The 16899-nt window shown below is 51.1% G+C and overlaps 1 protein-coding gene across 1 annotated transcript in view; it reads right to left on the reverse strand.

The window, feature by feature from the left end:
• CRHR1 (corticotropin releasing hormone receptor 1) overlaps window positions 1-14205 on the reverse strand; it is a 28362-nt gene extending 14157 nt beyond the window's left edge. Inside the window, exons 1-2 of the mRNA XM_056512097.1 lie at window positions 13919-14205; window positions 5817-5901 (exon numbers count right to left, since the gene is read on the reverse strand). Coding sequence (XP_056368072.1) covers window positions 5817-5901; window positions 13919-13966 — 133 coding nt within the window. The 5' untranslated portion in view covers window positions 13967-14205. The remainder of the gene's footprint in view (window positions 1-5816; window positions 5902-13918) is intronic.
• Window positions 14206-16899: the final 2694 nt, after the last annotated feature.

A 16899-nucleotide genomic window follows, 5' to 3' on the forward strand; every position in this document is an offset into this window, starting at 1 on the left:
AGCTCCTGTGTGGCTGCACAGGTTTGGTCTTTGCAGATTTACAGCAGGAAAGGTCAGTGAATTTCCCACCTGCACCCAATTCCCACACAGAAATATGCTTTTTGGAGGAGGAAGGAGCAGGCCCTACTTTGAGACAGGGAATGTGGCACAGGGGAAGTCGCTCCAATCCCTTCTCACCCTATTAGCTTTGGGTTGTGCTGCTCTGAAGCAATATAAAACTTTTATTTTCTTCTGAAGGAAAACGTGTCTGTCCAGGGACTTATCCTGAAATAACTATAACACAATCACTGTCTCAGGATGACTGTAGCAATATCCCACCTGTTTCTAGAAAACATCCTTCTCCAGCCTGCTCCCATCTCTTGCAGGGTCACCAAGATGGCTCCGAGCTAAAGCCACAGAACCAGGTGACTCCCAGCAGGGTAAAGTCTCCACTCTCAGCTACTCTGCCAAAAGATTTTGAGCAAATTTGAAGAGGATGGAGCATGTTTATCCTGGTCAGGCAGTACCACATGTGTGGCCACAGTGCTCTTGAGCTGCTGCCAGGAGGTCTCAAGTGTTATCATGCCTTCAAGCCATTGCTGGGCTGCTTGGAAGAGGAGTAAAGCAAAGGTTGTGGTGATATAAATGTGCTGGTAAACACATCTTGCTTTACACTGGGCAGAAGTGTGCAGCAGCACAATGTCCCAGTTTGGTGCTGTGCACAGACATAACTCTGAGGTGTGGAAGGGTGAAGCCTCTCTCCTCTTCTGCAATGCAGAGGGGCCAGGACAGATGATGGAAATTTGAACTAAAGGCTCATTCCCACGGCTGAGAGTGATGGGGTTATTTATCTAAGGTGTCTCAAGAGCCTAACAGCTGAAAGTTGTTAACCTGTATCACTACCTGTCCTGAGCTCTTCTTCAACCATAGTTATCTCTGCCCTGATGTCCTCTGTGACCGCATTGCTGCTGCTGCCTCGAGCCTCTGGCTCCCTGAGAATCTCCCCTGTGTCTCTGCTGCAACATTTGCATTTGGCAATCAGGGCTTCATCTCCACATCTAATCAAAATACAACTCACTGTGATGTCTAATGCATCAACTGCAAAATTGCACAAAAATCGCTTTGTCTCTCCCAGGCAGCTCCACCAGAGTGGTGCAAAAGAAAGATCCATTTTGTACTTATTGCCCCAAAATAAGGACCTTTGGGGGATGCTTTAACTTCCAGGTGGAGAGGTGCCAGGGAGGGGTGGCTGGGTCAAGCTGCTGAGTCACTCAGATGTTAAATGCTTGAGTAGCACCTTGAGGCATTGAGGAAAATGGCACCAGGGGACAATTTATATTAATGTGGGGGTAGAAATTGGGGTGGTGGAGCTGTTTGCCTTCCCTCTGAGCAAGGGTTGGTCCTCAGTATGGCTGGAAGCAGCTGTGGCTGCCTCAAAGTAGATCCTTGCTTACACTCTACCTCCAGCACTGATTTCAGTGGCACTGGGGGCTTCTATTTACCTTTGTAAGACTCCAGTCCTTAAAACATTCCCAGCAATCCTCCCAAGCATTTAAGTTCCATGATCCTTGGTGTAAAATAATTATCCAGGCTAATTAAGCATTATGATAGCTATGGGTCTTTGTAATGAATCTTTGGCTTGTTGCTATTCACTGTCACTGACTATCCCCTCGGGTCTTTGCTGCTGCTTTGGAGAAGAATAAATAAAACGCACCAAACCTAGCTTGTGGTGTTGGAATCTGATGCATCTGCTCAATGTTGTCACTTAAGATGATCCATGTACAGCTTTACATCATATATATGTATACAATATATTTAATGTAGTGGGTTGTGTTTGGGGCTTATCTTGTTCTCCTGACATGAACCACAGACCAAGAGTGGCAGGAAGTTGTTTATTCCCTGGGGTTGGCTGGAATTTGGTGGTGGGTGAGTGAAGCTGAGTTTTCCCAGCAAAGCCTTCTTTTCAGTTTGGCTACAACTGAACAGTCTCTGGCAGTGACTTTCACTGCATCCCGTCCAAAGTACAGTTTAACTGCTGTAGCTGCTGCTCACACTGGGACGTGCCAGGACATGGTTTTGTACTGGAAAACCTCACCACCTTCCCTCCTTCACTACAATAACATCTATGAATATCAGTGAGTTGCTATTGACATCCCTGTTTCTCAGATGATGGAGGAGAATGGTCATATCAACATCAATATATGTTTAAACCACTAGATTTTTTCATGTAGATGAGAGTTTTGTTTTCCAAAACTGCTCAGTACCATGTGTCTCCCTCAAGTCCCTGCCTAGACTCATTGCTGCACCTTTAACCCTTGCTTAGCTTCTTTATTAATATTTCTGCCTCAGTGGGAGAGATGCCAATGAGACTGAAGAGCAAAGAGTTGCTGGTGTTAATCTGACCTTTATGAATTGAAGTTCCAGACCCATCCCACGGGAGTCAGTGAGTGAATGAAGCAGCAGTGGCACACGGGCTGCTGGAGCAGCGTCAGTGCTTTGGGAGCTGAGCTGGAGTGGGTGGAAAGGCTCTTGGTCAAATTGTCACCTGCTGTGAAAGGTGTTACCAAACTTATCTGATAGTGCCTGTGAAGGATATGTTCTCATTGCTCACTGCTTCTTAGCCACAGGATTTTGCTGTATCTGGAACAATTAGATTTGCCTTATTTAATGCAAAGCTACATCCCTTTCCCCCTTGAAAAAACCTTCAGTTAAAAACCTACAGACATTTTTTTTCTGCTTAGCTTTGAAGTCATTTTTCTGTGCTTTAGGTGAACTGGCATTGGCATGAAACATTTCTTTTCTGACAAGGAATTTTCTGTGCCCCCCTCTCTCTCCTGAGCACACACACAGGATTGAGAAAAAGAATTCCTTGTGATAAAAAGCTTAAAGGAGTAGGTCATGCAGCCAGGACCAGAAGAGGATGTGAGCAATTGGGTGGCAACTCCTTGGGCTGATGCAGGCTTGAGAGCTACATGGCAAAACAACCCCTTGAGAGTGCTCCCTGCTTGCTCTGCTCAAGTGCTTTCTGCTGAGCTGCTTTGGAAAAGCCTCATTATTAATTAAGAAGAGGCTTTCCCATCTTCTCAGATTTGCCCTTCCCTCCCCAGGGAAGCAGTCCTCCAGCTGCAGGGAATGCTTTGCCCTGGGGGATGAAATGACCTTGTCCCTCCCTGATGGACTTGGTGACAGGGAGAGAAGCAGCTGCACACAGACCCAGGAGCTTAAATGATCAGCCAGAGAAATCTAAGTCGGTCCATGGGCTGGGAGCCCTTGGGACAGCACCTATCCACCCCAGACATTTGTGTTCCTTTTCAAGCCTAATCTGAGACTCTCATGGTTGGCAGATGTTTGGGGGTGCAGCTGACCTGACTTCCTGAATGTGCCATGTTGACCTCAAATCCAGCCTGATATTCCTTTTCACTGCTACTGTGGGAGGCAGCTTTCTGATGGAGCATCCAGCTGTGCCCCTGTGTCCCAGTCCCAGCTAAAATCAGGGGCTCACTGACAAGAATTTTTGATGGTTACCTAAACTATCAAGCTGGAGCATCCCAATGAGCCTGAATTCCCAGGGACATCACCCTGCACTGGGGACTTGAAGGAAAAGGGGTAAAACCATGGTTATAAGAGGGCAGGACAAGAGAGCTCTGTGAGGCTCAGGTGCTCATGTCCTGGGATAAGAGTTTGCACACCCTGCACACCCTGAACCTGGACAGCATCACCTCAGTGTGCCTCCACCCTCTACCTCACTGCTGTGGCAGAGACTTTTCCAGCTCAATGCACATGCCTGGAGACTGCTGGCACCCTGGTGACATCACTGTCCAGCCACACATCCTCCTTAAAACTGAGAGATGAAGGGACTGGCGAGGGGAGGAGAGCCCATGCTGGGCCGTGTTTCGGAGGAGGGATGCTGCACACAGGCAGGAGGCAGTGCCTGTCCATGCATCCAGCAGATCCCCTGCTGAGCTGTGTGCTGGGGGACCACTGGAGTCGTGTTATCAGCATGTGTCATTTCCCCAGGGTTGTGAAGACATTAACAAATTAAGTCTCAGAGCCCTGCTGCAATTCTCATTAGCATCATCCTAACAACTCTTTATGTTAAATAGCTCAAATTTAAGTTTCCAGTTTAGTAAATTCCTCCAAAGGAATCACTGTCTCCATCAGGCAGGGTCTAAATGGACCCCAAGGACCAGGGCTGGTGCTGAACACCACTTCCCAAGCAGATGTAACACAATTAGTTTCACCTCCAACTCTTGTTCTAAGTCCTTTCCTCCAGCTGGAAGTGGCTCTCACATGTGCCAGCCCTGTCCAAATTAATGAGTTGCTCAGGAATTGCAGGTTGGATACAATTGGAGACAATGGACAATTTGCAAATCTGAACCTCACGTTCTCCCCTCTGCCAGGGAGATGGAGACTGAGGTGCACCAAATCCTGCTTGGAATCACGCTGATAAATCCCCAATGAGCAAAGCCTAATCCCTGCAGAAAGCAGTGCTCAGTGCTTGAGGATGGTGGTAATTCCAGGGCAATCCATCAGCAAACCACAGCAGAAATTCTCCCCCCTTTCTGATCTCTCCCTGGAGCTTGGGAGTGGGTGGAAAAGGCCACAAGCTGGGCATGAGGGTTTTCTGGGGCCTGCCTGCTCCCTTGGGTCAGGATTTATCACAGCTTAACATGGTCAAGGACAGGCGCTCAGTAAGAAGAGGGATGAAACCTTCAGGGAACAAAACACACGAGTGATGACCAAGTTTCTTGTCTGAACAGACATCCAGGCATTGCCACTCCACAGGCAGCTTTGCTTTCTGCCTCCACCTTGTGGGTTTGGGAAGTTTCTTGCAGGGCAAGGTAGCCTGGGTTTGGCCAGACACTATCAGCTGGTGGCAAGATGGGATTTATGAAAAAGGAGTTGTTAATGCTGCTGTTAATGGGTGGTGAGCAGCCATTCCTCAGCTCTGGGTCCCCATGGCCATCCCTCAGTGCCCAGTCCTGTGGCCATCCATCACCCTGACACAGAGTTCTTTGGTGCCCACTCTGATTCTCTTTCAGTCTTGGAAAATCAACACTGCAGCATCCCAGAGCTGAGGAGGACTTTTCTCCTCGTCCCTGTGAGCTCCACTCCTTCTCACACTTCTCCTCCCCCAAAACCTGTCAACTGAACCAGACTTGTCACTGCTGAGGTGACATCCAAGTCACATCCAGAATATAGGGTGAAAGCCACTTTTGGCACAAGCTCTGACATGACTGGATCAAACCCATGTACAATGTTGAGTAGGAGTGGGCTGTCCGTGACCCTGCTGCTCCCACCTGTCAGGGCTGAGCCAGCTGTGGCTATAGCTATGTCCCCAGAAGCTCTTCATGACTTGTGGCCTCCCAAAGTGCTCAGTGGCACCTGTGTAGGAGAGCTGGGGGATGGAAGTTGGCTGAGCCCAGAGCCATGGTGGCCACACTGCACTGGTGATGTGGTCTCCACAAAAGTCAAAACCTGCAGTCATCATCCCTGGGCAGGGGGGTGGTAGAGGGGGTTGGAGCCAAAGTCCTGCTGTCTCTGGGCATAGCATAGAACAGGCAGCCAGCCCTGATGTCTCTGTCCATCTCTCTCTCTGCCCAACAGACATTCATTTTCTCCATTTTCATCTCCTGAGATCTGCACCTTCCACCTGCCTCCACTGACACCCTGCAAGGAGGCTGCAGCAGCACCAGCAGAGGGCTGTGATGCAGTGTCTGCACATCCCACCTCCCCAAAAAGGATCCATGCAGCAGCAGATGAGCCCGGAGACAGCCCTGGCACCCTCTCCCAAGCACTGGATCCCGGGGGTGGCTCGAGTGCTGGGGGACACTCACCAGTGTGGTTGGTGACAGGCGGCAGGCTCTCGCAGTACTGCTCCTGGATGGAGGCTGCAGCCGGGCTGTCCCAGAGAAGAAACGCCTGCATGGAGAGAGAGCAGACAGGGCTGGGGTTATATGTGCACTGGGCTGCTTCCCCAGCCCCACATGCCTCATTGGGTCAGACCTGTGCGTGTCCATGTCTGGGTGAGTACCGCCCCCAAAGCTGCACAATGGACATGTACCATTTTCAGGATGGTTTCTTAGGGAAACTGTGCTTATCCAAGCCCAAGGCTGGGGACTGCTCTCTGTTTCCCAACAGTGATCCTCTCCTGCCTCGAATAACCTCCTCAGCAAACCCTCCTGCAGCCCCTGCTGAATTGTGGAGCCTCTATTTAGCATTTTAATCAACACTTTTGGGTTTAGCATCTTTCAATCCTGAGAGCAGACAGGGGAAACATGATGAGCCTGACACCACGCTTGGATTTTCAATCCCTTACTGAAATCACAGCCTTGTAATCTGTCAGTGGAAAGATGTCCCTAAGGAGATCCAATCCACAGACAACAAGCTCTGGCTAAAGTATTTTTTTCCAGAGAATTGTCAGCAAACAATGGTAAATGTTGGTACATTCCCATTGAGTCGGAAAGCACTGACCAGGATATACCCAGCTCTGCTAAAACTCTGCACAGGGAGCTATTTTGGAAAAATTATTATTGAATTATTGTGCCTTTGCACGAGTTTGAAGTAACTAAAAGTGAGAAAGCCAATTGTCAGGATGAAGGGATTTCAAGGATGGCAGAGGGATCATGCTGTTGGTCTCAGAACTGACCAGGGTGCAGATGAGGGAAGGACAGGACCTGATATTTTGCAGAACACAGATTTCTACACAAGCAGCTGTCCACTCTCTCCTCCAGCTCAGAGAAGGGTGACACAGGCTCACCCTCTCTGTTCCACGAGCACTAATGGTGGATGAGGCTCAACTCCACTTCTTTCACCTTCATCGACCAAATCAGCTGGAGAGAAGTTACTGCTTAAATGACAGAGATGAGCCCCAAAATAATTCACATACAGATCCCTTGGGAAACAGCCCTGAGCCTGAAGGCAGGAAGGGCTGCACCTCCCCTGCTTGCAGGCAAGCTCCCAGCTCCTTGGGGACAGCCTCTGTCTTCCCCATCAGCCAGGCTGATTCCTAGTTCCTGACCCCTTTCCTGAGTGCAATTTACCTCCCAAACTGCTCTGAACAGGGAGAAAGCATTCCTCTTCTTGTCCTTGAGCCATAGAAACACTGTCTGCTCTTGCTGGCACACCCAGACATCCTTATGCCTTAGCAAGGCATTAGCAGGATTTATTCAGATACAGAGACAAGCTCAGCACCCACTTGCTTTTTTCCAAACAACAGTTTACTGCCTTGGGAAGCTGGTTTTGACAGCAAGAGAGATGTCAGGCAGACGTATAAATGGAGCTGAGAATAGCTCCCTTGTTGTGACTGCTCCAGATGGCACAGGGGATCCGGCAGCTCAACCCTGCCCTGGAGCGGGAGCTGCTCGGAGCTCCTGGATGCTGGTCCTGCAGGAGCCCAGCACCTCCTGAGTCTCCTTTCAGAACTGAGACCACCCAAACTCCAGACAGGGGGGAATCAAGGTACAGGGAGTCTGCTCCCCTCTGTGTTGATGCCCACAGCTGGAGCCCACTGCACCTGGTGGCTCTTGGCATTGGCAGCTGAGACACAAGGGCTCTGCCCAAAAACGGCTGGGATAGTTTGTCTACCTGAACAGGCTTTTACGTGTAAATTGGATGTGTTTCTCCTAATCCCAGCCTGCTCCAGCCTGGCAGTGCCCATTCTCTTTCCAGACACAGGGAGAGGTCTTGGTGCTGAGCAGCACATGGAGAAAGCCACAGCCAGAGGGCTGTGGATAGAGCAGTCACTGGCTCTTTGCAGGCTTTGTAAATGAGCTTGTTTCACTGCAGTGTGGCCAAAGCTCTTAACAGAGGCAGAGGTTTTGTTCCACTCCTGTCAGCATTTTGAGGAGAATAAGCAGGGGTGGTGGCAGCTGCAGGGGGATTTGCCACAGTGAAAAAACTTCTTACCTGGCACTTGCTGGTCACTGTCTTATCTCTTTTTTTCGTTTTGCTCTTTGTGGGTTAGTGCACCCCCTCTGCACGCTTTTACAGAGAGAACAGGTCAAAGCTCCATCCTGGAGGAGCGTCTCGTGCCGGAGCATCGCTGCTCTGGAAGATGCCACATGGCGCCCAGCAGGGCCCAGCCTGGCCAGGCTGGAGCCAAGCTCACCTCACGAGCCCGACACGGCAGTGGGTCATGCTCGGGCCAGAGAGGGGCTGTGCTCCCCCGCCCTCCTGCCCTCCTTCACACAGCTATGGCAGATCCTGCTCTGCAGGCAGCAACACCTCTGTGACCTCCCTCAGCCTGCCAGAATCCTGGAGAGCCTCAGCTGAGCCCCCAGCTGTCCGGAAGGAAGGCAATCTGCTCCTCTGGAAGCAGTCGCTTTGCACAGTGCTCCAGTTAGCCCGGGGAGCTGCTCCCACAGGGAGGGATGGTGGTTCTGCCAGGAGCTGCACGGGCTGCAGGAGGGCCCTCACTGGCAGCAGCGTCTTCTTCATCACGAGCCACCATTGTCTCCCCTGCTGTTCCTCAGCATCCACCCAGCTCCCTTCCAGGCTCTGTAACATCTCTGCTTTATACGCAGGGATGGTTCTGGTTTACTCTTGGACCTCATGAAGCACCAGCTCCTTCCTCTCATCCCCACACTTTCTGTAGCAGAACCAGCCCCCAGTCCTCACTGCCCAGCTCAGACACCAAAACCTGACACTGCTCCCATGTCTCCTGCATCCCACACTGACCAAACATCTGCTGTGGTTGGTGTTCCACCACCCACTATGCCAGGGCATCCCAGAGGGGAAACTGAGGCACTGAGGACCACCTGTCTCAGGTCACTCAGGCCGTGGGGCTCTACATGGAGCAGATCTCTCTGATCTGGACACGCCAACCATGTCTTGGTCCCACCAGGGCTCTGAAAATAACACTTGGTTTTTTTGGAGCTGTACTTGTGTCTGTGAGGGGACAGGGTGGCAGGTCCCCTGGGCCAGGAGATGCAGTGGACTAGGACAGTGTCAGCTCATCAGCACTGGGAGTCTGGCTGCTGCTGTGGGGGTGAGCAGCACACTCACACACGTGGCGTCAGTCTCTGTGACCTGCCACTGACCTGGTAGAAAAATTCAATTAATAGCAATTAGGAATTAATGTCCCCTTGTGGTGCTTTGCTCTCTGAAGCAATCCACAGATACTAATTAATACATTCACATCCAACTGCAACATCACCCCCTACACTGTGCTACCCGGAGACACACATGTGTCCGTCCCCCCTCCCACCCCCCCTCTATAATGTTGCCTCAAAAACGAGGGTATCTGCATGGCAGCAAGGGCTGACAGCTCTGAGCACGAGATAGATGGCTTGTAGCCTAATTAGCAGTCTAGAAGGTGCAGTGCTGAGGGGCTGTAATTGGAGAGTGGAGCGATTAGTGGGATTGAAGCCGGGAGACAGGGCCTTGCACAGAGGTGGGGAGGGCAGTGGGAGCAGTGGACAGTGCCTGACCTTCCTGGGAGGGGGGACAACACCAGCCACTCCGGAGCTGTCCTTGCTGTAGGGACCTCTCTGACCCATCAGTTCTGCTCCCTGGCTTGGCTGGGCTTGCTGCCCACTACAACACTTGGTGCAGAAGAAGAAAGACCTCCTGGAACACATGGGCAGGGAAGGGCTGAGCAGTGCTGCCCTGGATTTTTGCTGAGGTTCCCTGGGGCATTAGGCTGGGATGGAACCTGTTCTTGGCTCTGAGCTTGCTACAAAAGGTGCCAGACTTTGGGTACTAAATACAATGAGCGTTAAAAGAGCTGGATGCCAACTTCAGATGGCAGAGCAGCATCAGGCAGAGCAGCATCAGTGGTGCAGGAGTCCTACCAGGACTGCAGCTGGAGGCTGGAGGTCGCCTGCAACAGCGACTGAAAGGGCTGCCCCTCCAACGTGCTTGGAGGTGCCTCCAAGCCCCTGTGTCTACTGCCTTCACCACAGGGAATCTCTTTGCCTTTGTCTCTTCTGACTTCCAGGAACTGTTTTCTGCAGCTGGGGAGCTTCTTACCTGCTCCACCTTGAGGGCTTTTGCTTGGCAAAGTTTCATCCTCAGTTGAATCCATAAATGAAACCTCCAGGCAGCAACTGGTCCATGAAGGACCCTCTTTACACCTCTGTTTTAGACCTGGCAGTAATCTGCTTTGCCACCCATGATCTCATGGCTCCTCCAAGCCCCTTTGCTGCCCTACCAAGCCCCTGTTGCTCCTTCATTGCTTTTCCAAAGCCCCATCCCAAGCCCTGCCAGCATCGAGGCATCAAGGCAAAGCTCAGGCAATGGAACAAGGCTCAAAGCAAGACCCGTGGGGGGATTTTCCATGGCTGATGTTACTCAGGGGGAGAGCAGGCAGTGAGAACATCTCCATCTGGCATTAAAATCTGCGGGTTTATTAATTTATCTGTATTAGAGGGCCAGTCCCTGTGGTGTGTAGACAGGAGCTTTGGTGAGGGTATTTATTCTGTTTGGAGTCCCTCTCCAAGTCTGCTGGATGCAGATCCTAACAAAAGAATATCAATCAGGGCTAAATGAATGCCCTGTAAAAACTGATTTATGAGCAATTAAATGTTTTCCTGGATTAAGCTCTGGTCTCCCTTGCTTGCCATAAATAATTCTGACTTCATTTATCTGTCAAGAGAGACATGGATTTTTGGGGATAGGTGAAAAAATGACTAATGGCACTTGGGTGTTGGAAGCGAAAGGCACAGACAAGCTGGGGAAGGGGACACAGTCCATGCAGCTCCTATGGGATCTGGATTTGCTGGGGCAAAGGCTGCTGAGGAAAATTGGAGTGATGGACACAGCCTGAGGGAGGGCTGTTTTTGTAACACAATTTTATTAAACTCTCCTGCAGATTGTACGTGTGTGACTCTTGTGCATTTACAGGTATTTTCAAGTTTGGATTGGACATTTTTCCCTCCAGTTTTGTCCCAAACACCACATCTTGACTGCTCCAAACCCCCTCCTTCACCCATCACCTTTTTAGGGCTGCGCCCTGGGATGAACATCCACAATTAAACTCCCCATAATTTTTTTCCCTGGTTTATTCACATTCACAGCTCAGGAAAGCTTGGCCACACCAAGGCATCTGTCACTGCCTTTCCAGGCTGAATAGTGCAGATTTCAGGGTGAAAGAGGGACTGTGATCTGCAAAATGCCAACCCACTTTACCCTTGGCCATTGGAATGGAGATGACTGCTCCTAGGAGGGTGACTGTGGATAAAGCAGAGTAGGAGGGTCTCTTCTATCAGCTCAGAATACAGTTAGGGAAAAAAAGAAAAACAACAGATGGGCCCTGGGTATGTTATTCCATCTTCAGAAAGAGCCACCCTCTCCTGATTGACAGCTCTGAGGTGTTGGGCAGTGGCTCCTGGGCTCTGCTTGGTGAGCGACCCCCATGATTTGGGGGTTGATTTGTGTTTTGGGTTCAAAAATCGTTCTCACAGACAAAGCCATAGATGTAGCCTCTCTAAACACTGCAGACCTAATTGCAGCTTGAGCTTGTCACTCACAGCAAACTTCTAGGCTAACCCTAGAAGGATGCAGGATTTTGGGTGAGCAGAGCTGGATTTCAGGGCAGGGTTGAGCTGGTGGTGCAGGATATTCTCATTGTATTCCTATATATTCATCCTATGGTGACAGAGCAGCTATTCTGGGAACAGGCTGTGCCTTTTCCATTCACTTCTTTGCTGGAGATGCGAAACCACAGGGATGATTTCATACACACTGAATCAACTCCAGCTTTTAAGGAAAGTGAGGACTGGAAGAGATCCCCAGGGTCAGCATGTCCTGCAACTGCAGCTCTGCATCCTATGCAAGGACTGGAGCATGGAAGGGGCAGGACTGTTTTTTGGGCTTATTGCTGCTGGAGGCATCCTCAGCATCAATCTCTGATTTTTCATAAAATGCTTTTGCAGTTTTATCAGCCCCAGAAATGACATCAGCTCCTGACAGAGCTGCAGGTGGACTGGTTTATTTTAATCACTTTTTTAGTTTGTTTAAATGACTTGCAGGGTGTCAGGGAGCACTTGGCTGCCCGTCTCCTAGTCTGTCTGTCTGACCTCCTGAGGGATGTCTATCTGGTAAAGCAACGTGGGCAAACCAATCCAAAAGTGGAGCTGCATGGGGAACATCTAAACTGCCAAGCCAGAATCTGCAGCAGAGGTTTGTCCCTGCTGACCTCTGTGTTGGAGCTGGGCTGCTGCAGGTCTCTGCACTCACAGGCTGGATGCTGCTGCAGGTACACCTGGCTGCAGGGATGCACTCACAAGCTGGAGTTCCATAGTCCTTTAGCCCATGCTGCCCCAGGGAGAGGGTTGGACTGTTCTGGAAAAGCATCTGAGTTTTGAATGCATGTATTTATAAGGAAAAATAGACAGCTTGACTGCAAAGAGGGGGGAGGGGGGGAGAGTTGTAGATGGGCTGTTTCTTTTTGGAGCCACCTGGGAGAGGCTTCTCTTTGCCTGGACTGGTTTTGTGATACACCCCTCTCCCCCCCCACCCAGTCCCACCTCCAGCACAGGGGTGGTTATGTCTCAAAATCTGCACAATTTTTGAGGACTTGTTGCTACAGCTTCACAAGGAGAATATCCTTGGGGAACACCTGGGGATGGTTGAGGGAATCCCCTGAGCCTAAGGAGCTTTGACAGAGGATGGGATCTGGGTCTCAAGCAACTTCAGGCTTCTTTAGACTGCTTTTTGCTCACTGAAGTTATCACGGCTGTCCTGACCAGAACATGATCTTACTGCCTGCACTAGGTCTGTGCTGTCCCTGCCGACTGGCCAAGGAGGACCTGGGCTGAGGGAGGAGATTCTGCCCTGTCTCACCTTCATTTCTTACATCAGAGCCAAACAAAACCTGAACCAGGGAATGTGACAGCAGAAGAGTTCCCATAAATCCTATCAATCAGGCTTAGTGGGTTGCAGTGATAGGAGAGAGCAGCTGCTCAGAAGAGGAGATTTAAGAAGCAACACCAACTTGGCAAGGGGGTCTCCTGGTGCACATCAGCTCTTCTCATCACTTAGGTGAGAACTTTCCTGGCTCAGAGGTGCAGCTGATGTGTGTGGGGTGAACAGTGGGGTGCACAGCCTGCAGGTTATGAGCCATAGTGGTGCCAATGGGGAGGGCTCTCCCTCCACTTTACCTGCTGTTTTAACTGTGCAGTCCCAGCTGGGCCAGTGAGACACCATTCTGTAGCCAGCCAGGCAGATTTGCTCTTTTACCCCTCCTTGACACAGAGGTTTTATCAAAGCCTGATCATTTTGTTTAACTGCCACTATAGGCTTGTTCAAATAAAATTCAAGATTTCATTCAGAAACCCCTTCACCTCATTTGTCCAGGGTTTGGGATTTATTGGGCTGTGAATGTTTCCCTCTTTGATGAGCACTCAAGGTGGAGGAATATTGCTTCTGACACAGCATTTGCATATTGTGCAGGGCTGCAAAATTAGCAGTGGCTACAGTTCCACAGTGAGCAAATTAGAGAGAAAAAGTCTTGTGCTTTGCAGGTGCAGGAGGGGAAAGGAGAGGCTTCCTTAGAAAATTAATAATGGGGGGTACAACTGGGTTCTGCATTTGCATTGTTCACATCCATCATACCCCCAGAGTGGCCACCCCCTCCCCGCAGCCTGGGAAACTGGTGGCACTGATTTCACTGGGAGATGCAAGGCTGGGAGTTGCTGGGAGCCGTGGGCTGAGCTCAGCAGGACCTGGCTGCAATTCTCCCCCCTTTAAATGATCCTCTGACTTCAGCCCCCCTCCCCACCGATGGTTTTTTAGCATCACGAGCTCTTGCCAAGCCTCAGTGCCTCGACTGGAGGAATTCTCCCGAAGGTCCTTTGTGTTTCAGTTTCTCTTTTTTACTTTTCCATTGAAAGAAATTGAAAAGTCACTGCAGAGAACGCGGACGGCGCAGGGCGCAGGGGCGATGGGGAGGGGGCAGAAGGGCCCCTGTGGGAGAAGAGGACTTAAAGCATCTTACCTTGAGGAGGAGGAGGAGGAGGAGGGCAGGACATGGGCCGGGCAGCATCCTCAGCGGCCCCCGCTCGCAGCTCCGCGGGGCATGGCTGGCCGTGTCCCCGCTGCCTGGCTGCTCTGCCGTCGGGGAGCCGATCCTCCCGCTTCCAGCCAAGGGCTGCCGGGCTGCGGCTCCTTCTGCGTCCCGCTCCTGCCTTTTATAACCTCCGTGGAGCCGGTGCTCCGGCTGCCCCCCTTCCAGCGCGCCCGGCGATGGGCTACATCCCTCCTTACCAGCCTCCCACTCCCCCTTCTCTCCCTCCTCCTCTCCCTCCTCCCCTTTTCCTTCCTCCACCTCCCTGGTGCCTTCCAACTCTATTTGTTTTTTTTTTCCTTTCTCCTTCCCTCCCTCAGCATCTTCAGCAGCAGAAACTTCCCACCGGCCCAGGGACCGCCCTCCCGGCTCTCCTTGGAGGGAGATTTCTCCTCTCCACCCTTCTTACTCCCATCGTGCAGACCTTGTGGGCTCTCTCCTGCGGAGCCTGGGGGCTTCCTTTGTGTCCGCAAAGGGTTTGGAGCTGCAGTTTGCCGGGGATGAGGGGGTGAGTGGGTACTCTGCATTTGGGGATTTCAGTCCAGGGCTCTGGCAGAGGAACTGGGACAAGGCAATGTTTCCCCCGCCAACCTTTGCAGCCCCTTTACAAAATGCATAGTGAACACGAAGGGAGGGCAGAGCCCCTTTTCTCTTCCCCAGGGATGGGGTGGAAGGGGTTTCAGCCCTGCCTTGTGAGGAAGATGCTCCCAGGGAAGGACAGGGGTGTGGATGCAGCTCTTTCTCACCGGGGCTGTGCGGGGGGTGTTTGATCACAAGGGCAGTCCCGGGGAGGTGGAGGTGCTGCTGGCACCGGGCTTGGTCCCGTAGGATGGGTGGTGGGAGGTGGTGGGGCAGGAGCAGGGGCGGGCTTGAACTGACAGAGAAGGTGGAGGACAAGTGTCTGGGGAGGGTGGGGGACAGTGGTGTGAGAGAGCCTGGATGATGCTCCTGAGGTGCTAGATAATGACATTTCCCTTCTCCCCCAGCATAACCCTCAGGTTTTAAAGGGTCTCCTGTCATAGCTGTGTGTCTCAGCTCCTGCTGTCCCCTGATCTCCTGGGGAGGGATCCCACACACCGCTGTCTCTTGGGCTTGCCACGGTCAGGACTGGGTCCAGTCCTGAGCTGGATGAATTTCTGGCTGGGTTAAACCTGCTCTTCCATGCCAGGGCAGTTTCAGAGCATGCCTTCTGTACCCTCTGAGGTTTAGGGGGGTGCGCCTCAACTGTGTGTGCTGCACCTATCCTGGGAGCCAAGCTCCATCAGCCTGAGGTGAGTTGGAGCAGACAGCCAGGCAATGCACTCTGCTTCCTTCCTTCCTTGAGGAAATAAGGATCAGTGAGGTGTACTGCTGGGAGGGGATGCTGGAAAATATTGCCATGGGATGCCAAATATTGCCATCCAGGGATGTGATATTTCCCTTAGCTGATGATGGCTCATCCACCACCAGCCTCTCATGGGCTGCTGGATCCTGCTCCCAGCTGCAGCCTCTGCTTCTGGGAATGGCTGCAGACCACAACAGGTTGTCAATGGATCAATAGGAAGGCAATGTCTCTGCCACAGCCTCTATCCATCTTCACTGAGCTGCTCTTTGTCTCCAGAGCACCTGAGAGGGTAGAAGGGGATCAAGGTCGTCCCTGAGCTGTGGGACCAAGCACAAGGACTGGCCCCAGCATGTGCAGGTGCCCAGTGACCCATCCCAACCCCCAAAGGGTAAATGCTCCTGGCCCAGTAATCAAGGGGAATAAACAACACAGACATAAATCTTCTGGTATTAGCTAGCTGGGTTTAATCAATTGTGTCACTGCTTTGGCAAAGAAATCTGAAAATATATGAAGCTCTGGTAAATTCAGGAAACTTTTTGTTTCTGAGATCTCTTAATACTCCTTCCCTGACAAGGATGGGATGAGACAGACTCCAGAGGCAGCCTTGTGTTACCTTCCACTTCAATAAGCCCATGGAAAATGCAAAATTTTATAAAAATGGCTTGAGAAAGCTCTAGATAACTTTGTGCAGCCTGGATTCAGCTGAGTACATCAGGATCTTGTAATGGTTTGAGTGGAAGACCATGTAGCTCCAACCCCCTGCCATGGGACACCTTCTACCATCACAGGTCTAGGGCACAGTTCCTGGTCACAAAACACACTCTGGTTTTGGGGGATTCTCAGGGCTTTGTGCACCTAGGGGACAGAAGGAACCTTCCAATGGGAAGCACCAGAGACCTCATCCCCACACCAAGACCAGTGATTGTCTATCACCATCTCAACCTGCCCATGGCCACCAAGTGGAACAGGTGAGATGGCCATGCTCTGCTCAGGTGCCCAAAATGAGGTGATGCAGGGAAGACAGAAGTGAACACAATTTTTAGTTAACGAATTGGTTGCCAGGGACATGAAGATAATTCCTTCCCCATATATCATGGAAAAGGCTGCAGAGCTGTTTGAAGCACCTAATTGAGGGGATTTATACTAAAATGCAACTTGTCAGATGTGGCAAAGGAAAAATAAAACAGTCCCTGAGACACAGAAATCAGTCCATTCATCATGGTTAATCTAAAGCTCCTCGGTGTGGCACAGAGACAAACGTGGGAGAAGGGTATTAGGGATGGAGACAATGAAGAGAAATATCAGATCTCAAGGAAGGAGGGAGAGGAGAGGTTTAGTCTGACTTACCTGCCTTTGGTAAATTATAACTATTTTATGTAACTGCGCATGGTTTGACGGTCCTGTGTCTGAGCAGCTCCATGACAGCTGCACTATGGGGCTGTTTGTGAGACTTACACCACTATCCCTGCAGCCAACCCTCCCCTGGTTTGGGAAAACTCCATGTGTCCCTCCTGCACTATAGAGATGAGACTGGGACTGGTGTGTGCACTGAAAGGCTGCAGGGAAATGTGTCCCTGCTTCCCACATG

The sequence above is a fragment of the Oenanthe melanoleuca genome, chromosome 27 (genome assembly GCF_029582105.1).
Source record: "Oenanthe melanoleuca isolate GR-GAL-2019-014 chromosome 27, OMel1.0, whole genome shotgun sequence".
NCBI lineage: Eukaryota > Metazoa > Chordata > Aves > Passeriformes > Muscicapidae > Oenanthe > Oenanthe melanoleuca.